Source organism: Rutilus rutilus (assembly GCF_951802725.1).
Source record: "Rutilus rutilus genome assembly, chromosome: 13".
Classification (NCBI taxonomy): Eukaryota; Metazoa; Chordata; class Actinopteri; order Cypriniformes; family Leuciscidae; genus Rutilus; species Rutilus rutilus.
This window is the reverse complement of record NC_140218.1, coordinates 38,817,116-38,833,135: the sequence shown is the minus strand read 5'-3', so window position 1 is coordinate 38,833,135 and position 16,020 is coordinate 38,817,116. Positions and strand designations below refer to the sequence as shown.

Sequence of the window (16,020 nt, the reverse complement as noted above, 5' to 3'; positions counted from 1 at the left end):
ACAGGTCCTTTATGTCCTTTATTAAGTCCTCAAACGCAATGATCTCCTTCCGTCTTCTTTACCAGTTCATGAACTAGATTCCCATAACCATTTGCCTGGACTCATCATGTTCTGATTACTGCCACATGTTTGTTAGGGGTGTGACGAGACACTTATCTCACGAGAACGAGACCTGGGGCACGTTCAAGTTCAAAACGGTGCGCAACGTTTTGCTACGGTTTCCGGGTTGAACGTCATGTTTCCTGGAAACGGCGTGCACCGGTGTGCAACGGGGTTTGAGATACGTTTTCTCTTGTTTGGTGGGTGTGTCAGAACTGCAGTCCAATCAGCAGCAACATGTATATAAAGCACGCGCATTAAAGTGAACTCGTACAATGGGTTCAAGAAAAGTAATTTACATGTGTTCGATGCAGCTCGGTATACGCAACAACTGAGGATATTAGAAGACATGTTTGTCGTAAGTTTTATTGTAAAAAATATAGGATATCAACATAATGATGTAGTTGTTTATATTTTTAGCTTCATTGCAAGTGTATGACATTTGGTATAGAAATAAACAATGGTAATTAAGTGCTTTTCCTAAAAATGAAAAAGAAAATACAGGGTATTAAAACAGTATGAACTATAAATAAAGTCAGTATGTGAGGCTAAATAGATGTGCTTTAGTCTGCATTAGGTAAGATGTGTGCTTCAGTTTCAGCAATCCCTTCACTCGATTGGGATGTTCTCTTTTGTTCTGGGCGGCAAGTGCAGTAACTGTAACATCGGGCATATTTTGTAGTATTAAACACATATTTATACCGACTTCATCAGGCTCAGAAAATTCTTCACAAAGAACACAAAGAATGGCCTTCTCAGCTGCCATAGTTGCAACTCTTACGTCATCAGAACAGTGTGTTCAACGCATCACCGTTTCTGTTTAAAAAACGTTGTGCAACGTTTTGTCGGGGCTGAACGCAGCCCAGATTTTTGCATAATATTTGTTAGAAATCCTCAATGACAAAATTCATGACTGGAAAAAGACCCTGCAGGTGCATTTTGAAATGTTTTAGCTGATCATCTTGTAATGAATGTCATTTCAGTTTGACTTTATGAGAATTATCAAATGCATTGAAAGATAACAATATACAAGCACTGTAAAAGGTTTTGCCACAAACTCAACTGACTGGCTTCTCTCAAGTATGATTTCACATGAGTCTCTTCAGACCTGTGGTAGATTTATTATACTCTATAACTGTACATGAATTATGAGCTTCCAGAACTACTGACTGAGGCTGTGTGGGACCTCCTAATGAAACAGTATAAATAACAAAAATAAGTAACAGTTTTTTCTTAGTCTTACTAAGTGCAAACAATAAGTGCAACCATGATTAAAGTACTCTCTCAGTATTCAAGTGCGAACAGAGACCAGAGCAACAACTGCACAGTCCAGAGACAGGTTTGATATTGGGAGACTATTGTATGCAGCCTAATTTGCGCACATTAGGGAGCTCGTGTTTTACTTCCACTTTCAAATTCGCGATCGCATGGACTCTGTGTATCGGGAGCGGCGGTGCTGAGCGCATTCTACAAGATAAGACATTAATCAGACGCTTAGGCTCTGATGCTCAACGAATCCTCCGCCATCGTCACACGATCAGTGAGTTCCTGCTGCACTGTGTCTGTGTGCGACTGCAACTCGTTCTGGATGAGCAGAGCAGACGTTTACAATAGTTTACAATGGTTTTAATTTTTATAAACACAGCAAAACGACAGTGGTGTAATGTGAATGTAGCGGTGGCATATTCTATGCTAATTTCACCCTCACGTTCTGTCATGACGATATCGTGAGACATCTCGTCACACCCCTACTGTTCGTCATTATCGGGTTTATGTTTGCCTATTTAAACCCTGTGTGTTCATTCACTCGTTGTGAAGTTTTGTTGGGTTAACACTGCATTTCTGAGGGCTACTTCTGCTTTCTGTGTCATGGTTTTGATCTTCTGTTTGCCTGTGCCTTGGACTTTTGTTATTATCTGGATGGTTTACTCGGTGGTTTTGACCTTATGTCTGTTTTATGGATTATGATTATGGATTACACTCCATAAAGCTGCATTTGTCTCTGCGCAGTACGTAACAAATGGTTACATTGATAATGACGATTATTTAGCTAAAAATGATAATTACAACGATTGTTGTCATTTGAGAAATTTATTTTTACATTTCATCAGAATTATTGCACTTTCACCTATAAGCATAAATCAAGAGAATGTCAATCCATATGCATGGTTTATTGACCTCATATTTGTTATATATACAGTGAGGAAAATAAGTATTTGAACACCCTGCTATTTTGCAAGTTCTCCCACTTGGAAATCATGGAATCTATCAGCTAGAATTCTGACCCTCAAAGACCTGTTAGTCTGCCTTTAAAATGTCCACCTCCACTCCATTTATTATCCTAAATTAGATGCACCTGTTTGAGGTCGTTAGCTGCATAAAGACACCTGTCCACCCCATACAATCAGTAAGAATCCAACTACTAACATGGCCAAGACCAAAGAGCTGTCCAAAGACACTAGAGACAAAATTGTACACCTCCACAAGGCTGGAAAGGGCTACGGGGAAATTGCCAAGCAGCTTGGTGAAAAAAGGTCCACTGTTGGAGCAATCATTAGAAAATGGAAGAAGCTAAACATGACTGTTAATCTCCCTCGGACTGGGGCTCCATGCAAGATCTCACCTCGTGGGGTCTCAATGATCCTAAGAAAGGTGAGAAATCAGCCCAGAACTACACGGGAGGAGCTGGTCAATGACCTGAAAAGAGCTGGGACCACCGTTTCCAAGGTTACTGTTGGTAATACACTAAGACGTCATGGTTTTAAATCATGCATGGCACGGAAGGCATGGCACTGTATTAAGGAGAGGATGACCGGGGCCATGTATTGCGAGATTTTGGGGAACAACCTCTTTCCCTCAGTTAGAGCATTGGAGATGGGTCGAGGCTGGGTCTTCCAACATGACAATGACCCGAAGCACACAGCCAGGATAACCAAGGAGTGGCTCTGTAAGAAGCATATCAAGGTTCTGGCGTGGCCTAGCCAGTCTCCAGACCTAAACCCAATAGAGAATCTTTGGAGGGAGCTCAAACTCCGTGTTTCTCAGCGACAGTCCAGAAACCTGACTGATCTAGAGAAGATCTGTGTGGAGGAGTGGGCCAAAATCCCTCCTGCAGTGTGTGCAAACCTGGTGAAAAACTACAGGAAACGTTTGACCTCTGTAATTGCAAACAAAGGCTACTGTACCAAATATTAACATTGATTTTCTCAGGTGTTCAAATACTTATTTGCAGCTGTATCATACAAATAAATAGTTAAAAAATCATACATTGTGATTTCTGGATTTTTTTTTTTTATTATGTCTCTAACAGTGGACATGCACCTACGATGACAATTTCAGACCCCTCCATGATTTCTAAGTGGGAGAACTTGCAAAATAGCAGGGTGTTCAAATACTTATTTTCCTCACTGTATGTATATATATAAAAGAAGAAAATTACAAACAATAGGACAAACACGATAGAGATAAAAACTAAATAAACTAAGTTTTTCTGGTACAGTAGGTTTATTTAACATGTATACATTTATTTAACATCTTTTGTTGTTTGATGAACATTAATGACACAGATGGGTATTTTAGGCTGCTGTCACTTTAAGGCCGAATGCTAGGATCTAACTACCGACACATATCTGGTTTTCACCGAGCTGTTTACATTCACTTAAGCCTTCACCGGCTGTATTTACGTGAGATTCTCCACATGATGGACATTTGGACACCTGTGTCTGTATTTGACCATTCAGGACCAAAGAGAACTGAATTAGCGCTGTCTGAGAGAAGGCTTCATTCAGCGTAATTATTCACTTAATAACTTTTTAAGATCCTCGCTAAATGTACACATACACAATTTTTTTTCCCGCCTTCACTAATTGCAAGTTAACCAATGTTTCTCCGAAATATACCATGACGAGATTGGCTACCTTTGATTAGGCTATTCTTATGTGACAGAAGACTGCTACTCTCTTTTATGATCATCTAGCCAAGACAATTTAGGAAAGAAGAAATACAGGACAAAACATAATTTCATAATAGGTCTGGACACAAAAAATATAAAAGTAGAGCTGAAATACTAGCTGAAATCCAGGGGAAAACGGGACGTCTGGTCACCCTACTCAATGGAGATCACTGAACTTCAACATATGTGTTTGTCTGTGGTTTCAGATCATCCGCACCTCTTACACTGCATTATATTATAAGCATTATATTATATTGATTGCTTACAGATTGTTGTCTGTTACTGATTCCAAATTACATGACAAAAATTTTAGTTAGAAACAATTCATTACATTTCACATTTTAGGTAATATAATTGGACTACTTTTTGATTACTTTTAGGTTACTTTTAATCTAACGTGCCATCATTTAGAATTGAATAGGATAATATTGTAGCATATTGATATAAAAATACAAAGAGAAAGAAAATATATTCCTTTCTTAGTTTTCAACAACATGAAGTGCACTAAACATTAAATTATGTCAGGGTTTCCCAGAATGGGATTCATGAAGGAACTGCAGGGGGTTTGTGAGTTTAATGAAAATGTGTTTGAAAGACAAAAGCCTTCTAAAGTAACTACTACTACTTACTAGAAGTAATACTTCTTCAACTGCATGGTTAAGTGACTTACTGAATGTGTTTTTCAGGAGTTGATTCGATAGGCAGTGTTGCAATGTTGAGAAAACACTGTGAAATGGTTTCTGTAAATCCAGTGGTCAAATGCTTTGTGGCCTCTCAATTATAAAATAAATGTATTACATTTTCAATACATAAGCAATATAGCTTTTAGAAAGGAAAATCTAAGACATGAAAAAGAAGAATAAGTGAGAATCAATAAATTATAAATGGCTTACTGCTATTGTATGAATAATATGTAATCATGTAATCAATAAAAAAATTGCTGTAAAAAACGGCCAAATTTCCATAAAACAGCAATATGCTGTAGAAAAAAATGCATTTTGGGTGATATTTGTCGTTTTCAAGAAAGTAGCCTACAGGAAAATACTGTGAATTAACAGTGCTCAAAGTCGACACTCAGAGGCTGTGTTCCAAATCACACCCTATACCCTCATTCACTATTCCCTACTGTAGTGCACTAATATAGTCCACTTGACTGAGTGAACAATTTCATAGTTAATTCAGTTAATTTCCTAAGTTGATTCAGACACTGATGAACACCTGCTGTTAACAAGCAGAATCACCAACAATAATCAGCAACACCTGATCTCATTTTTTTGGCTTTGTTTTTGCCACATCAAATGTGTCTTAAAAACACACAGCTACAGCAGCCAAAGACAAACTAATGTTTAAGTTAAGGGTCAAGAGCCCAACTAAAGCAAACACTGATCTCCATAATGGTAACGTCAAATGAAACAAAACAACATCTAAACCTCTGTTAATTCTCAATAGGAATTTCTGTAGACGTATGAAAAATAATTAAAGTCAGTCTGGTTAGTAATAAGTGAAGCTGGTAATGCTGTTTTTTGGAGTGGTTTAATCCTCCTCTGCTGAGATCTGGAGAGATGTAATGTCTTCTGTGGCTGAAGTCAGTTGAAGGTCTTGTGTTTCGCTTTTTTATCTTCTTGTTGTTCCTCTGTCCTTCAGTGATTCTGCTTGTTAACATGCAGGGGCCCTATCTTGCACCCAGCGCAATTGACTTTGTACACTGACGCATGTATCATTTCTATTTTGCACCCGCGCACAGCGGACTTTTCCCTCCACAGACGCACGTCGGTAAACTAGGAAATACACTTGCGCTCCCGGAGGCGGTTCAGCGAAAAGAGGCGGCGTGTTCCGGCGCAAACGTTCCATGATTCTATTTTGCAGGTTTAGAAAACAATTCCGCCACTGACCGAAAAAACCTAGTTTAAAGTCAGTGGCGCATTGCGCATGTTATTCATATGCTATTTTAAGGGCGCATGCTTGGCCATAATCAATGTAGCGTGTGCACAACGCGCATGCACTTTGATTCTCTCATCTACACACAGAAGCAGCAGTTTTCATTTTTGCAAATCATACATTATTACAATAGATAGATAGATAGATAGTTTATTATAAAAGCATAAATCTAGCTTACACATTTACCCAAATTATCATACGCCTGTTTAACCGAAGCTAATTTGGGTGTGTTTCTCCATCCCCAACGTCACTTCTCTGTGTTTTACGGCCCTGATGAGAACGTCGGTCTCCTCGGCTGTGAACCGCTCCTGGCGTGTGTCTGGCGAATCTGCCGTTATAATAGCAATCCGCCATGGAACAAGCACACCTGCTCTTAAAGGGAATGTGAGATGACGCTCTGATTGGTTTATTTCACGTTACGCCCAAACCACACCTATGAATAATGAAGCTGCTTCAGACCAACACATTTTAGATTTGCATCGGGCGCAAGAGTCATTTATCCCGCCGGTATAATAGCAACAGGTCCCGAGACCCACCCACAAAGTTACTTGCGTTTCGCGCTTGATACTTGCGTTTCAGATCGTTAAAATAGGGCCCCAGGTGTTCATCACTAATGCTCAATCATCAGTTAATTAATCACTGAATTATATCATTAACTTCAACACTGCTTCAGTGTTACTCCTACACTCTGTAGTGTGGACACACAAATGTTCATTTAAAACTGAAGATTTTGCAGTGGGGTTAAAAGGGTTAATGTGTCAAATAAGAATAAAAAAAAAAAAAACAGAGTAAAGCGTAAACTTTTAATCAACTATATATTGAAACTGTAGAAAAACAGCCATTTACTGGCAACCCAGCTGCCAGTGGATTACCGTAAAATCAAGGAAAAACAGTAATATACTGTAAAATGTCAGATTTATTAAACGAAATGAGTTCATTTCACTGAAATATTAGGACAAGTTCATAGAAAAAAGTTATGGAAAGTCAATAACTGATAAGGATAGTAAATATTAAACTGAAGTGTTGTATGTGTTTTTGATGATATAGGAGAGATGATATAGGAGAGATGATATAGGAGAGATCTGTTAGTTTAACTCATCAGTTTTGTGGGTCACCATTGAGCTGGAGAGTAAAGCCTGTGCTTCAGTCAAAGATGAGCAGAGAAACACTGATGATATGCTGCCTGTTGCTTTATTTAAAAGCAGGAACTGTGTAGTTGCGGATGAAGTGACAAATACGCTAAATACGAACTGCAAAGATTGTAGTTAAAGTCATGTTTTTAATGAATTCTCTATTACACATTAGGTGTTTGCAGTTTTATATTATGAGATATAAATTTTCAGTGGACTCAAATGAAGTCAGTTCACAGTACTATCAGTATAAATACTAGTTTTTGAACTCAAGCAATCCAAGCAATCGGTTTCCCAAATGATACGAGTTTTTTACGGTAACATACTGTAAAAATGGAGAGCTGTAAATTAACGGTAAAGGGCTGTGAATCAACAGTACATTGCTGACTGACAACCACAGATGCCAGTAGATTACCGTTATTTTACAGCGCAATTATTTACAGTATTTTAAAATGTAATCTAATTAGTACTTACTGTAGTATTTTTGGAATATGATTACATAATTCAGAATACATGTAATCAGTTGCTACCCAGCACTGTTTGCATATGTATAAAGTATAAAGTTCTAACTATGATCATCATGTGCTAATGACTCTATGTTGCTGTTTTCAGATGAGGGTATTACTATTATAGCTTGTTATAGTTTGTATAGTTTATTTTAAACATGTAAGGTCATTTGAGCATGGACCAAAATGGAAACAAGTCTATGACTTTATTGTGCTACCCTTGACAAACATGTTCTGAAATGTTGTATTTGTCAAATAAACTAAACTAGGAAGAATCATGGCCAGTTCTTCCCTTATTTACACTGCACACGTCTGCGGCGCGTTACGGCTGCGACGAGGTTTTGCCCCATCCTCAGAGACGCCACTGCGAGGCCAAAGATGGCGAGGCCATGAGATTTGCATGTCTGACTTTGTTTTTCTTGATCTTTGGGGTTCTGCCATGGTTAGGTTGGCTAAGTGGTTATGTTTTGTCTGGTTTAATTGTGTTTATTTTTGTGTTTATTGCTATGTCCCACAGACAAAGTCCAGTTATGAATGAAAAGGATAAAATATCTGATTGTTTTAGTCTTTTAAAATACATCTTTAATTATCTTGTATCTATATTCCACATACAGCCTGTGAGCAGGAGGAGAACACTGGCTTTTGGACACTGCGTCCATCAAACATCGAGCGCGGAGAGCTTCTGAAATGGCTGGTATAAACACAAGCATTGAGTAGAGTGGCCGCGATCAGCTCCGGTGGCCGTGTCGGAGACGTGTGGAACAGTCAATACTGCAGTACAGGTGTATCTGAAACGAGTGCAAAAACTCGCCTCTTCAGGACTAATGCCAGGGAATACTCACTTGTGCAGTGATGAGCTTCTTGGTCTTTGGTTGGCTGGGGTCAGGGAACTCCTCTCCGAAGCACAGGTCCACTGTGTGCCGAGGCTCGGGACCGGAGCCCTGCTGGTAGTTCTGGAGCTCTGCCAAGAAAACAGGGATCAGTGTGAGGACGTGCTGAAGCAAGTCCATCAAAAGGACTGTTTTCCCAGGCTAAGCCCTTCCTCTTCTTCACCTTGTATGAAGACGGTCACGTCCAGGAGTTTACAGGTTCGCTCTCGCTCCAGTTTGTTTGGTTTCTGTCTGTGCTCTGCCAGCGGGCCGTCCCAGTACACGCGGCCCTGGCAGAAGCGCTTGATGAACACGCCGTCCGGAGCCACCCACACCAGCACCCCTTTCTCCAGGTGGGGCAGGAGACGGCTCATGGCGTCAGTGATGCCCGGGGGCAGGCGGACGATGTCTGGACGGGGGAAGAACACCTTCTGGGCTTCACACGGCCCGTAGATGCGCTCGTTCCCCACCGGAGCACAGCCTTGCAGGATGAAGCAGCCGTCCGGAGACGCAGTCACGAGGTTCTGCACCAGTTTACCATGATAGAACAAGCGCACCTCCAGACGCCAGTCTACGAACACACACACACATCAGTACATCTGACACGTGCCCCAGTACTTTACACTGTACATACAATACCATAAAAGGTCCATACCATTTTAGTGAGTCTTTAGTGAACTTTAGTGAAAAGTTTTTTCCCTCAACGATCTTCAAAATAATATTCAAAATCATAATGATGCCAAGTTTCAAGTTAGTGCTTATGCCAGGTTCGGACTTTTTGTCTGTTTCGACTCCTAAATTCTCGGACAAGAAACATAATTCCCCCTAGCAGCACCGATACCATCGTCTCTCTTTCGTTTCGGCATGTTTGAAAGCTGTGTAAGGAAGAGCTCCTGTGCTCCTATTGGCTAATGTCACAGATGTGACGAACCCGTCATGGAGGACCGGGAAAACATTAAACGTGCTAGTGTTTCTGTCAGGACGCCGTGAAGCATAGCAGACGCGCCGTCAGTTGTCGTCTACTGTGACACACTATACGAGACCAAATTCTGTTGTCCCGACACACATTGTTGTTTACGAATCACTACGACACCCTACGTCAAACTGAACGTGCCAAAAACGTGCTGATATCGTGTATCTGAACCTGGCATTAAATAAACTAAAGAGACATTAAAATATGAGCTTGTTGAAAAATTCTCTCACCAGATATGGGGGCGTGAGATGGATATACTGGAAGAGATGGAAGATTGGAGTTAATGCCTGTACTGGGACACGCAAATGACCTGCCATTCACTGCACACACACACACACACACACACACACGTACAATGTAAGTGAAAATGAAACCTTTTGTCGTTAGTTATTTCATTCTGAAACTAAAACACTGACCACTCCATCCAGCACCTTTGTTCGAGTCACCAAGCGGACTGTCCTCCTGGATGTGAAAACAAAATGTTATTGTCATGTCACACACCTCTGGAATCTGTCCAGTAGGAGGCAGACAAATCTCAAATCTAATCCCGGGTTGCAGTCAGTGCAGTGAGAGAGGGGATTTCCACAGGAGTTTCATTATACCTGCATGGGCAGATGTGTGTCTCTCAAGGCTTTGTTGCAGTCACTGTCATGTGATATCACTGGACTTCCAGCAGGTTCTGGAGGACAGAAGAAGAAGCTTACAGTTGGTTTTGAATGTGATTATGCAGATATATAAATATATATATATATATAAATGAGGAAGTGAGATTTGGGTGTGAGGTTTGAGGAACTCAAGTGCAGATCTTTTATAATACCTATCAGTCTTCCTGTGTCGTCCAGGATCCGGTAGACCTTGTACGGCTCCGAGATGTCCAGCTGACTGCGCTCGGGAACCTCCTGGAAGTCTGTGCTCTTGTTCAGGGCACAGCGGAGGCGCGTTTTCCACGTAGAGGGGTCTGCTTTGTCCCTGCCCTCCTGAAATTTACCCTTGTACATGGCCCATGCCTAAGACAAAGAGTGTGTTAAATCATTTAAACAGCTTTTTTTGTTGTTGTTGTTGTTGTTGTTGTTTTTTGCTAATTCTGTACTAAACAGGATTTAAATGGGAAAATAAATTAAATTAAAGTTGGAATGATACAAATTAAAAGCTATGTGCTGATAATTGAAATAAATGACTATATACGTTTTGTTCGTTTGGTCAGACACGCTAATTTTAGTAAATGTTACGGTAATACATTTGTGTGTGTGTGTGAGTGTGTGTGTGTGTGTGTGTTTACCTTGAAGAGCGCCGCGTCCTGGTTCTGTCTGTAGTCCTGTTTGGCGGCGTGTTTCCAGGGAATTCTGAACATGGTTTTCTCCTGATTTTCCCAGCTCAGTCCAGGGTATTTCTCGCTGTCTATCTGGGCTATGAGCCATTCTCTCAGTCGCATGTGCCTCGACCTGTCTTCCATCAGTCTAAAACACAACACCATCAAATCATCTCTAGCTTCAGGCACATCTCCAAACAGCAGTTCTGCAGTAACACACCAGAAAACTTCAAACACGCTAGAAAACTTCAAACAAGCTATACAACGTGTGCTAAGGTCATAAAGAAAATGAAAATTTGGATAAACTCACAGAGGAATAATTTCATGAATTCAGACATGTGAGTGCGCTATAAAAGTGAAAGTAAAAGTATGAAGTGAAACGCTTTCGGTTTCCCATGTAGTGAATGCTGCCCTGTGAACAATGACATGTTCACGTAGGACGAGACGAACTGTCACATGCATTACTGAAGCTGTATGCTCCCTGCGGAGGATTCCTACAGTGTAAAGCACACCCACAACACGGACTCATTAGCCCGTGCAGAACTCACTATTCTCATGTTTATGCTGCTCTTCTAGCGCGCTAAAGTTAGTTTTAGGCTGGATATTCGCCGGACATTTATTTTAATACAGTCGGCTGGATTATATGGAGGACGAGAAATGACTTAAGTATAAATAAACAAATGAATAAATTATACGTAAATGCAGAATTAAAGAAAGAAAGAAATATAGAAATGCATAAATACATAAATAATTAAATGCTGAAATTTATAAGTAAATAAATGCATAAATACATAAATAAATGAATGAATAAATAAATGATTAAATTCTGAAATAATAAATAAATTAATGAAGACATAAATAATTTTGACAAAAGAATCATTTTTAATTGTCCTATTTTTTTTATCATTTGTGTTATGCTATATTTTTTCTTCATTTATGTATTTTTACATTTATTTATGCATTTCTACATGTATTTGTGTATGTGTACATTAATAATGTAGGCGGTCCTAACCTCTCTCAACGCAGGATTGATTAAACAGGATCGGTATCGTTACGGCTGTGCTACTGTGGATACTAGTTTCGTTAAATATGGCGGGTTTTTTAAGTACCATTGCTAATGATTTGCGTTGTGAAATGAAATAGCAACTGCCCTCTGTTTCGCTGGGACCGTGTAGTCGATGATTTAGTTCAGCTCAGTGCTGATATGGGATGTAGACCTTGATCCAGCTTCACATGCGCTCAGAAACGGAGAGACCCCTTCGCATGTGATGGAGGCACTCCTCCTTTAGGCACACACACACACACACCGCTGGAGATACAGCTCATTTATGTGGAGTGTGCGAGAGAACACTTCGTCGGAGGATGGCACAGCATGGGATAAGGTCATTTATAACATTCTGTCAACTGTAGGGTAGAGTGGGGGAAAACGCCCCCCTTAAGGAAAATGTGACATTACAGTGAAACAAAACATACATGTGACTAGAATTGCCATCCCGGTTTTGAGTGACTATGGCAGGAGTTATTCACCAAATATTAAAATTGCTCAGCCTTCATAATTAATTAGTATTTCCACTGAAAATATTTTTGTACAAAGGGGGCGTTTTGCCCCAGCGGTGGGGTAAAACGCCCCCCAAGGTGGGGTAAAATGCCCCCTTTCTTACCAACCAGTTTGCTTCATAGATAAACAGCAAAATTAACAGACAATAGTTTTTAATCTCTAAAGGTAAAAGGCAAGTAATGTATCAACATGTATATATATTAATATTTATTTCAGAAATGTTCAAAATAGGCAAAATTAACTACCTTCCATCAGTGAGCTAACTGTGCTAGCAAGCTAGCTAGTTAATGCTCACTTGAGGTATTTTTTTCATGTTTTGTTCAAATATTTTGATTTTACCACCTAGTTATACTGCATTAAGTGTAAAACAAAGGATTTGATAGACAGAAATATTTTATTATAGTAATTATGATAGAGAAACTATGCCCCCAGGGGGGGCGTTTTACCCCTCAGCGTAGGGGGCGTTTTACCCCACAAGCTATGAGTTTTTTAAAATAATGTTTAATTTTTTAAATATAATTATATTCCTTATAAATAATATATGATCTCAAACTACAGACTTCACTATTCATCTATCATACATCACTGCGATATCCTGCAGAACAATATTCTCTTAAACACTTATTTACTAATATCTGAAAATTATAGCATTTACCATACAATCCTCTTCTCTTCAAATGTGTCGCTGGTGTCAGCTTCTCCATGGAGATTTGTATATCCCCGTTATCAACGTAGTGCATAGCAACAGTAAAAACCTATATTGACTACTTTTAGTGGTTATTTTGGGAAAAACAGGTGGGGGGCGTTTTACCCCAGGGGGGCGTTTTCCCCCACTCTACCCTACGTTTTGATGACCGATTTGACATTTAAGTTTGTTTAGTGAACTTAAACTTAACCCATTTGTTGTAAATTATTGTAACTTTTCGAAACTCCATAGTTACCTATTCTTAATCTATTCTAATAATAACATCAAATGCATGTTTCACCCTGCTTAAACCAAACCCAGATAGCAAGGTGACATTGATTAAATGTTGAAATTCCATCAGAATCATCATTTTGGTTGAGTTTGAAAATTCAATGCTAAATAATATTGGATCAATGTTGAAAAATCAATGTTAAAATAATATTGGATCAATGTGGATAATTCAATGTTTTTCAGTGTTGAAAAGACAAACATATCAATGTTGATTTGTGGTCAGCTTCATCACTGGTGGCCTAGACAATCCCCTCATTTAACACTTTAAAGCAAATCCAAACCAATTGGGTACATTTCCATGAAATATAGTGAGCATATTCATGCCCCTCAAAGGATGAACCCTGTTAATTTTGTCACCTCATCATGGGTCGACCCTTCCTGACACCAGCACACCACCACCCAAAAATTATTATTATTATTCTTAATTCTCATTATTCCTATATTCTTGTGGTCATTTATGTCTTTTAATTTTTATAAATGCATTATTATTATTATTTCAAAACTAAGGTAAGTTAATCTTAAATCTCAATTTCATTTATTGTTTTTATTTATCTATATTTCTTACAAATTGTGTGCTTTTCCTGGGTGAACATAGAACGATCAAGGCAATCTTTGAGGTAGATCAACACCTGTAATAAATATGGGTGTAACGGTTCACAAAATTCACGGTTGGGTTCGATAGGCCACGGTGGTGTCACGGTTAGGTATGTTTTTGATACAGCAATTTGTTGACATTACCAGTCTGTGAAACTCATTTGACAAGTATAACGCCCGTTTCACACATCCTCGGTGTGCAGTGTGTATGCGGTGCAGGAGCAGCTATAGTGTTATATACATATCCTGCGTTTGCAGTGCATAACTGATCCACGGCTGGACCACAAACACATACTCAAATCCAGAAGTTATCAGCAACTTTCATTTAAAATAAGCATTGCGATTCTCTTTGTACACATATACACTATTTAATAGACGTTTAAACACAATTTAGACAACATATTATTCAATGCTACTTCTATATAGATATATATATATTAAGTTGCTCAAGCAAGTGGTAAAATGTTTAACCATGTAGCCTACTTATAATAAAATAGCAAACATTTTAAATTAAATCTTAAAATTGACAAAAACAGCCGACTCTCGTGCCTTTTCTTTTGCATTTAAATGTTGAATACAATAAATCTTGCATGTCACAAAGAACTTGTTTTTCCACCTCCACGAATGAGACGAGTGTAGTTCATTATGTCGCCTTGTTGAGGTAAATTGTACTTTTCCTTGCTTTACCCCGGTCTTAAATAAAAAGATGGAGAAAAAAAAGTAGTATTTAATTAAATGCATGTATGGTGAGATTACTACATTTTATTTAATTAAATGCATGTATGGTGAAATTACTACATTTTCAGGTCAATCTGTGTTCATTTTGAGCACGAAACATGCACTGTCACTTTAATTCAGCGCGTGCACTCAGCAGAGATAGACTCGTGTGGAAACGATCTCTGCACTGCTGTATACGCACCGCTCCTGGGGCCTCATTTATAAAACTGTGTGTAGGATCCTCACTAAAAGTGTACGTGCGCCCGAAAGCCAAAAATGGCGTACGCAAAAAAATATTCAGACTTATAAAACCGTGCGTACGCCAGAACCTGCGCAGAATTCACTTAATAAATCCCAGTCAGCGGAAGATTGTGCGTACATGCGTCTCCTCCCGAAATAACCATATATGGAGCTTACAACGCCTAGTGTTACTATGCAGATCCTCATCTGCATATCATTTGCATATGATTATTCATCCACGTGATAACTTAAACGTTATCAAGTGGATGAATAATCATATGCAAATGATATAAACGGTACAAGAAACATTACATTAATACAAATCAAGTAGTTGTCTATCCTTGCCTTGTTTTTGAATAGCCTACATAAATCAAATAGTGTAAAATACATTTCAGAGAAAGTTTTTCTCAATCTTTTCCACTTGCCGAATTGTATTTTTAATTGATTTATATTTTTAATGGAAACAGATAGGCCTTGTTGTGCATTATTTGCACGAAACTATTTTCTCAGACAATCTGGTATTATCATGATAAGCAGTTATCTCTGTGGTTAAAACATTAAAGCACGCCACAGGAAAAGTGTTCAAAAACAATCGCATCCACAACAAATATTTCTATTGATTGAATTAAAAAATTTTTTGTAACTTCAGTAATGATTTCATGTTTAAGTGTTTAACTCCATTAATTTGAATGGCATATTTAATATAAATGTTTATATCAGAAGTATTTTATTTATTTAAACTATTATTTGCGTCAGTTTCACTAAACGTACATTTAAGAAGGAATGGATATTTGCTTCAAGTGACAGGCTTGGTGATTGAAATTGTATTTGTATAATCTTTCTGTATATGTTTAATTTTCTTTAGATTTTCTGTATAAAAGTGACCAAAAATACATTTAACTCCAGCTCACCATCGGTGTCGCCAAAGTGCTCCATCTCCAAAACGTTCGTACGCATGGGTCAGAGTTTGCGTGTAGGTGCGCATATTTTCCCGTCAAGTTTTTCTTTTTAAATCCCACCTTTTGTGCAGGAACTGGTGTACGCATGTTTTCAGCCCCGTTTTGTGCGTACGCAAGCTTTATAAATGAGGCCCCTGGACCGCATCCGCGCGCAGTGTGAAAGCTCTGGGGCCTCATTTATAAAGCTTGCGTACGCACAA

General features: G+C 38.9%; 1 protein-coding gene across 5 annotated transcripts in view; it reads right to left on the bottom strand.

The window, feature by feature from the left end:
- irf10 (interferon regulatory factor 10) overlaps window positions 1-11,242 on the bottom strand; it is a 31,309-nt gene extending 20,067 nt beyond the window's left edge. The window contains exons 1-8 of one of the 5 annotated variants that reach the window (XM_084427619.1): window positions 11,087-11,242; window positions 10,747-10,924; window positions 10,285-10,474; window positions 10,070-10,146; window positions 9,884-9,929; window positions 9,698-9,787; window positions 8,679-9,065; window positions 8,468-8,586 (exon numbers count right to left, since the gene is read on the bottom strand). In XM_084427619.1, the coding sequence (XP_084283745.1) occupies window positions 8,468-8,586; window positions 8,679-9,065; window positions 9,698-9,787; window positions 9,884-9,929; window positions 10,070-10,146; window positions 10,285-10,474; window positions 10,747-10,920 (1,083 nt within the window). In that variant the 5' untranslated portion in view covers window positions 10,921-10,924; window positions 11,087-11,242. The other 4 variants (XM_084427620.1, XM_084427617.1, XM_084427616.1 and 1 more) reach the window with 4 other exon arrangements.
- Window positions 11,243-16,020: the final 4,778 nt, after the last annotated feature.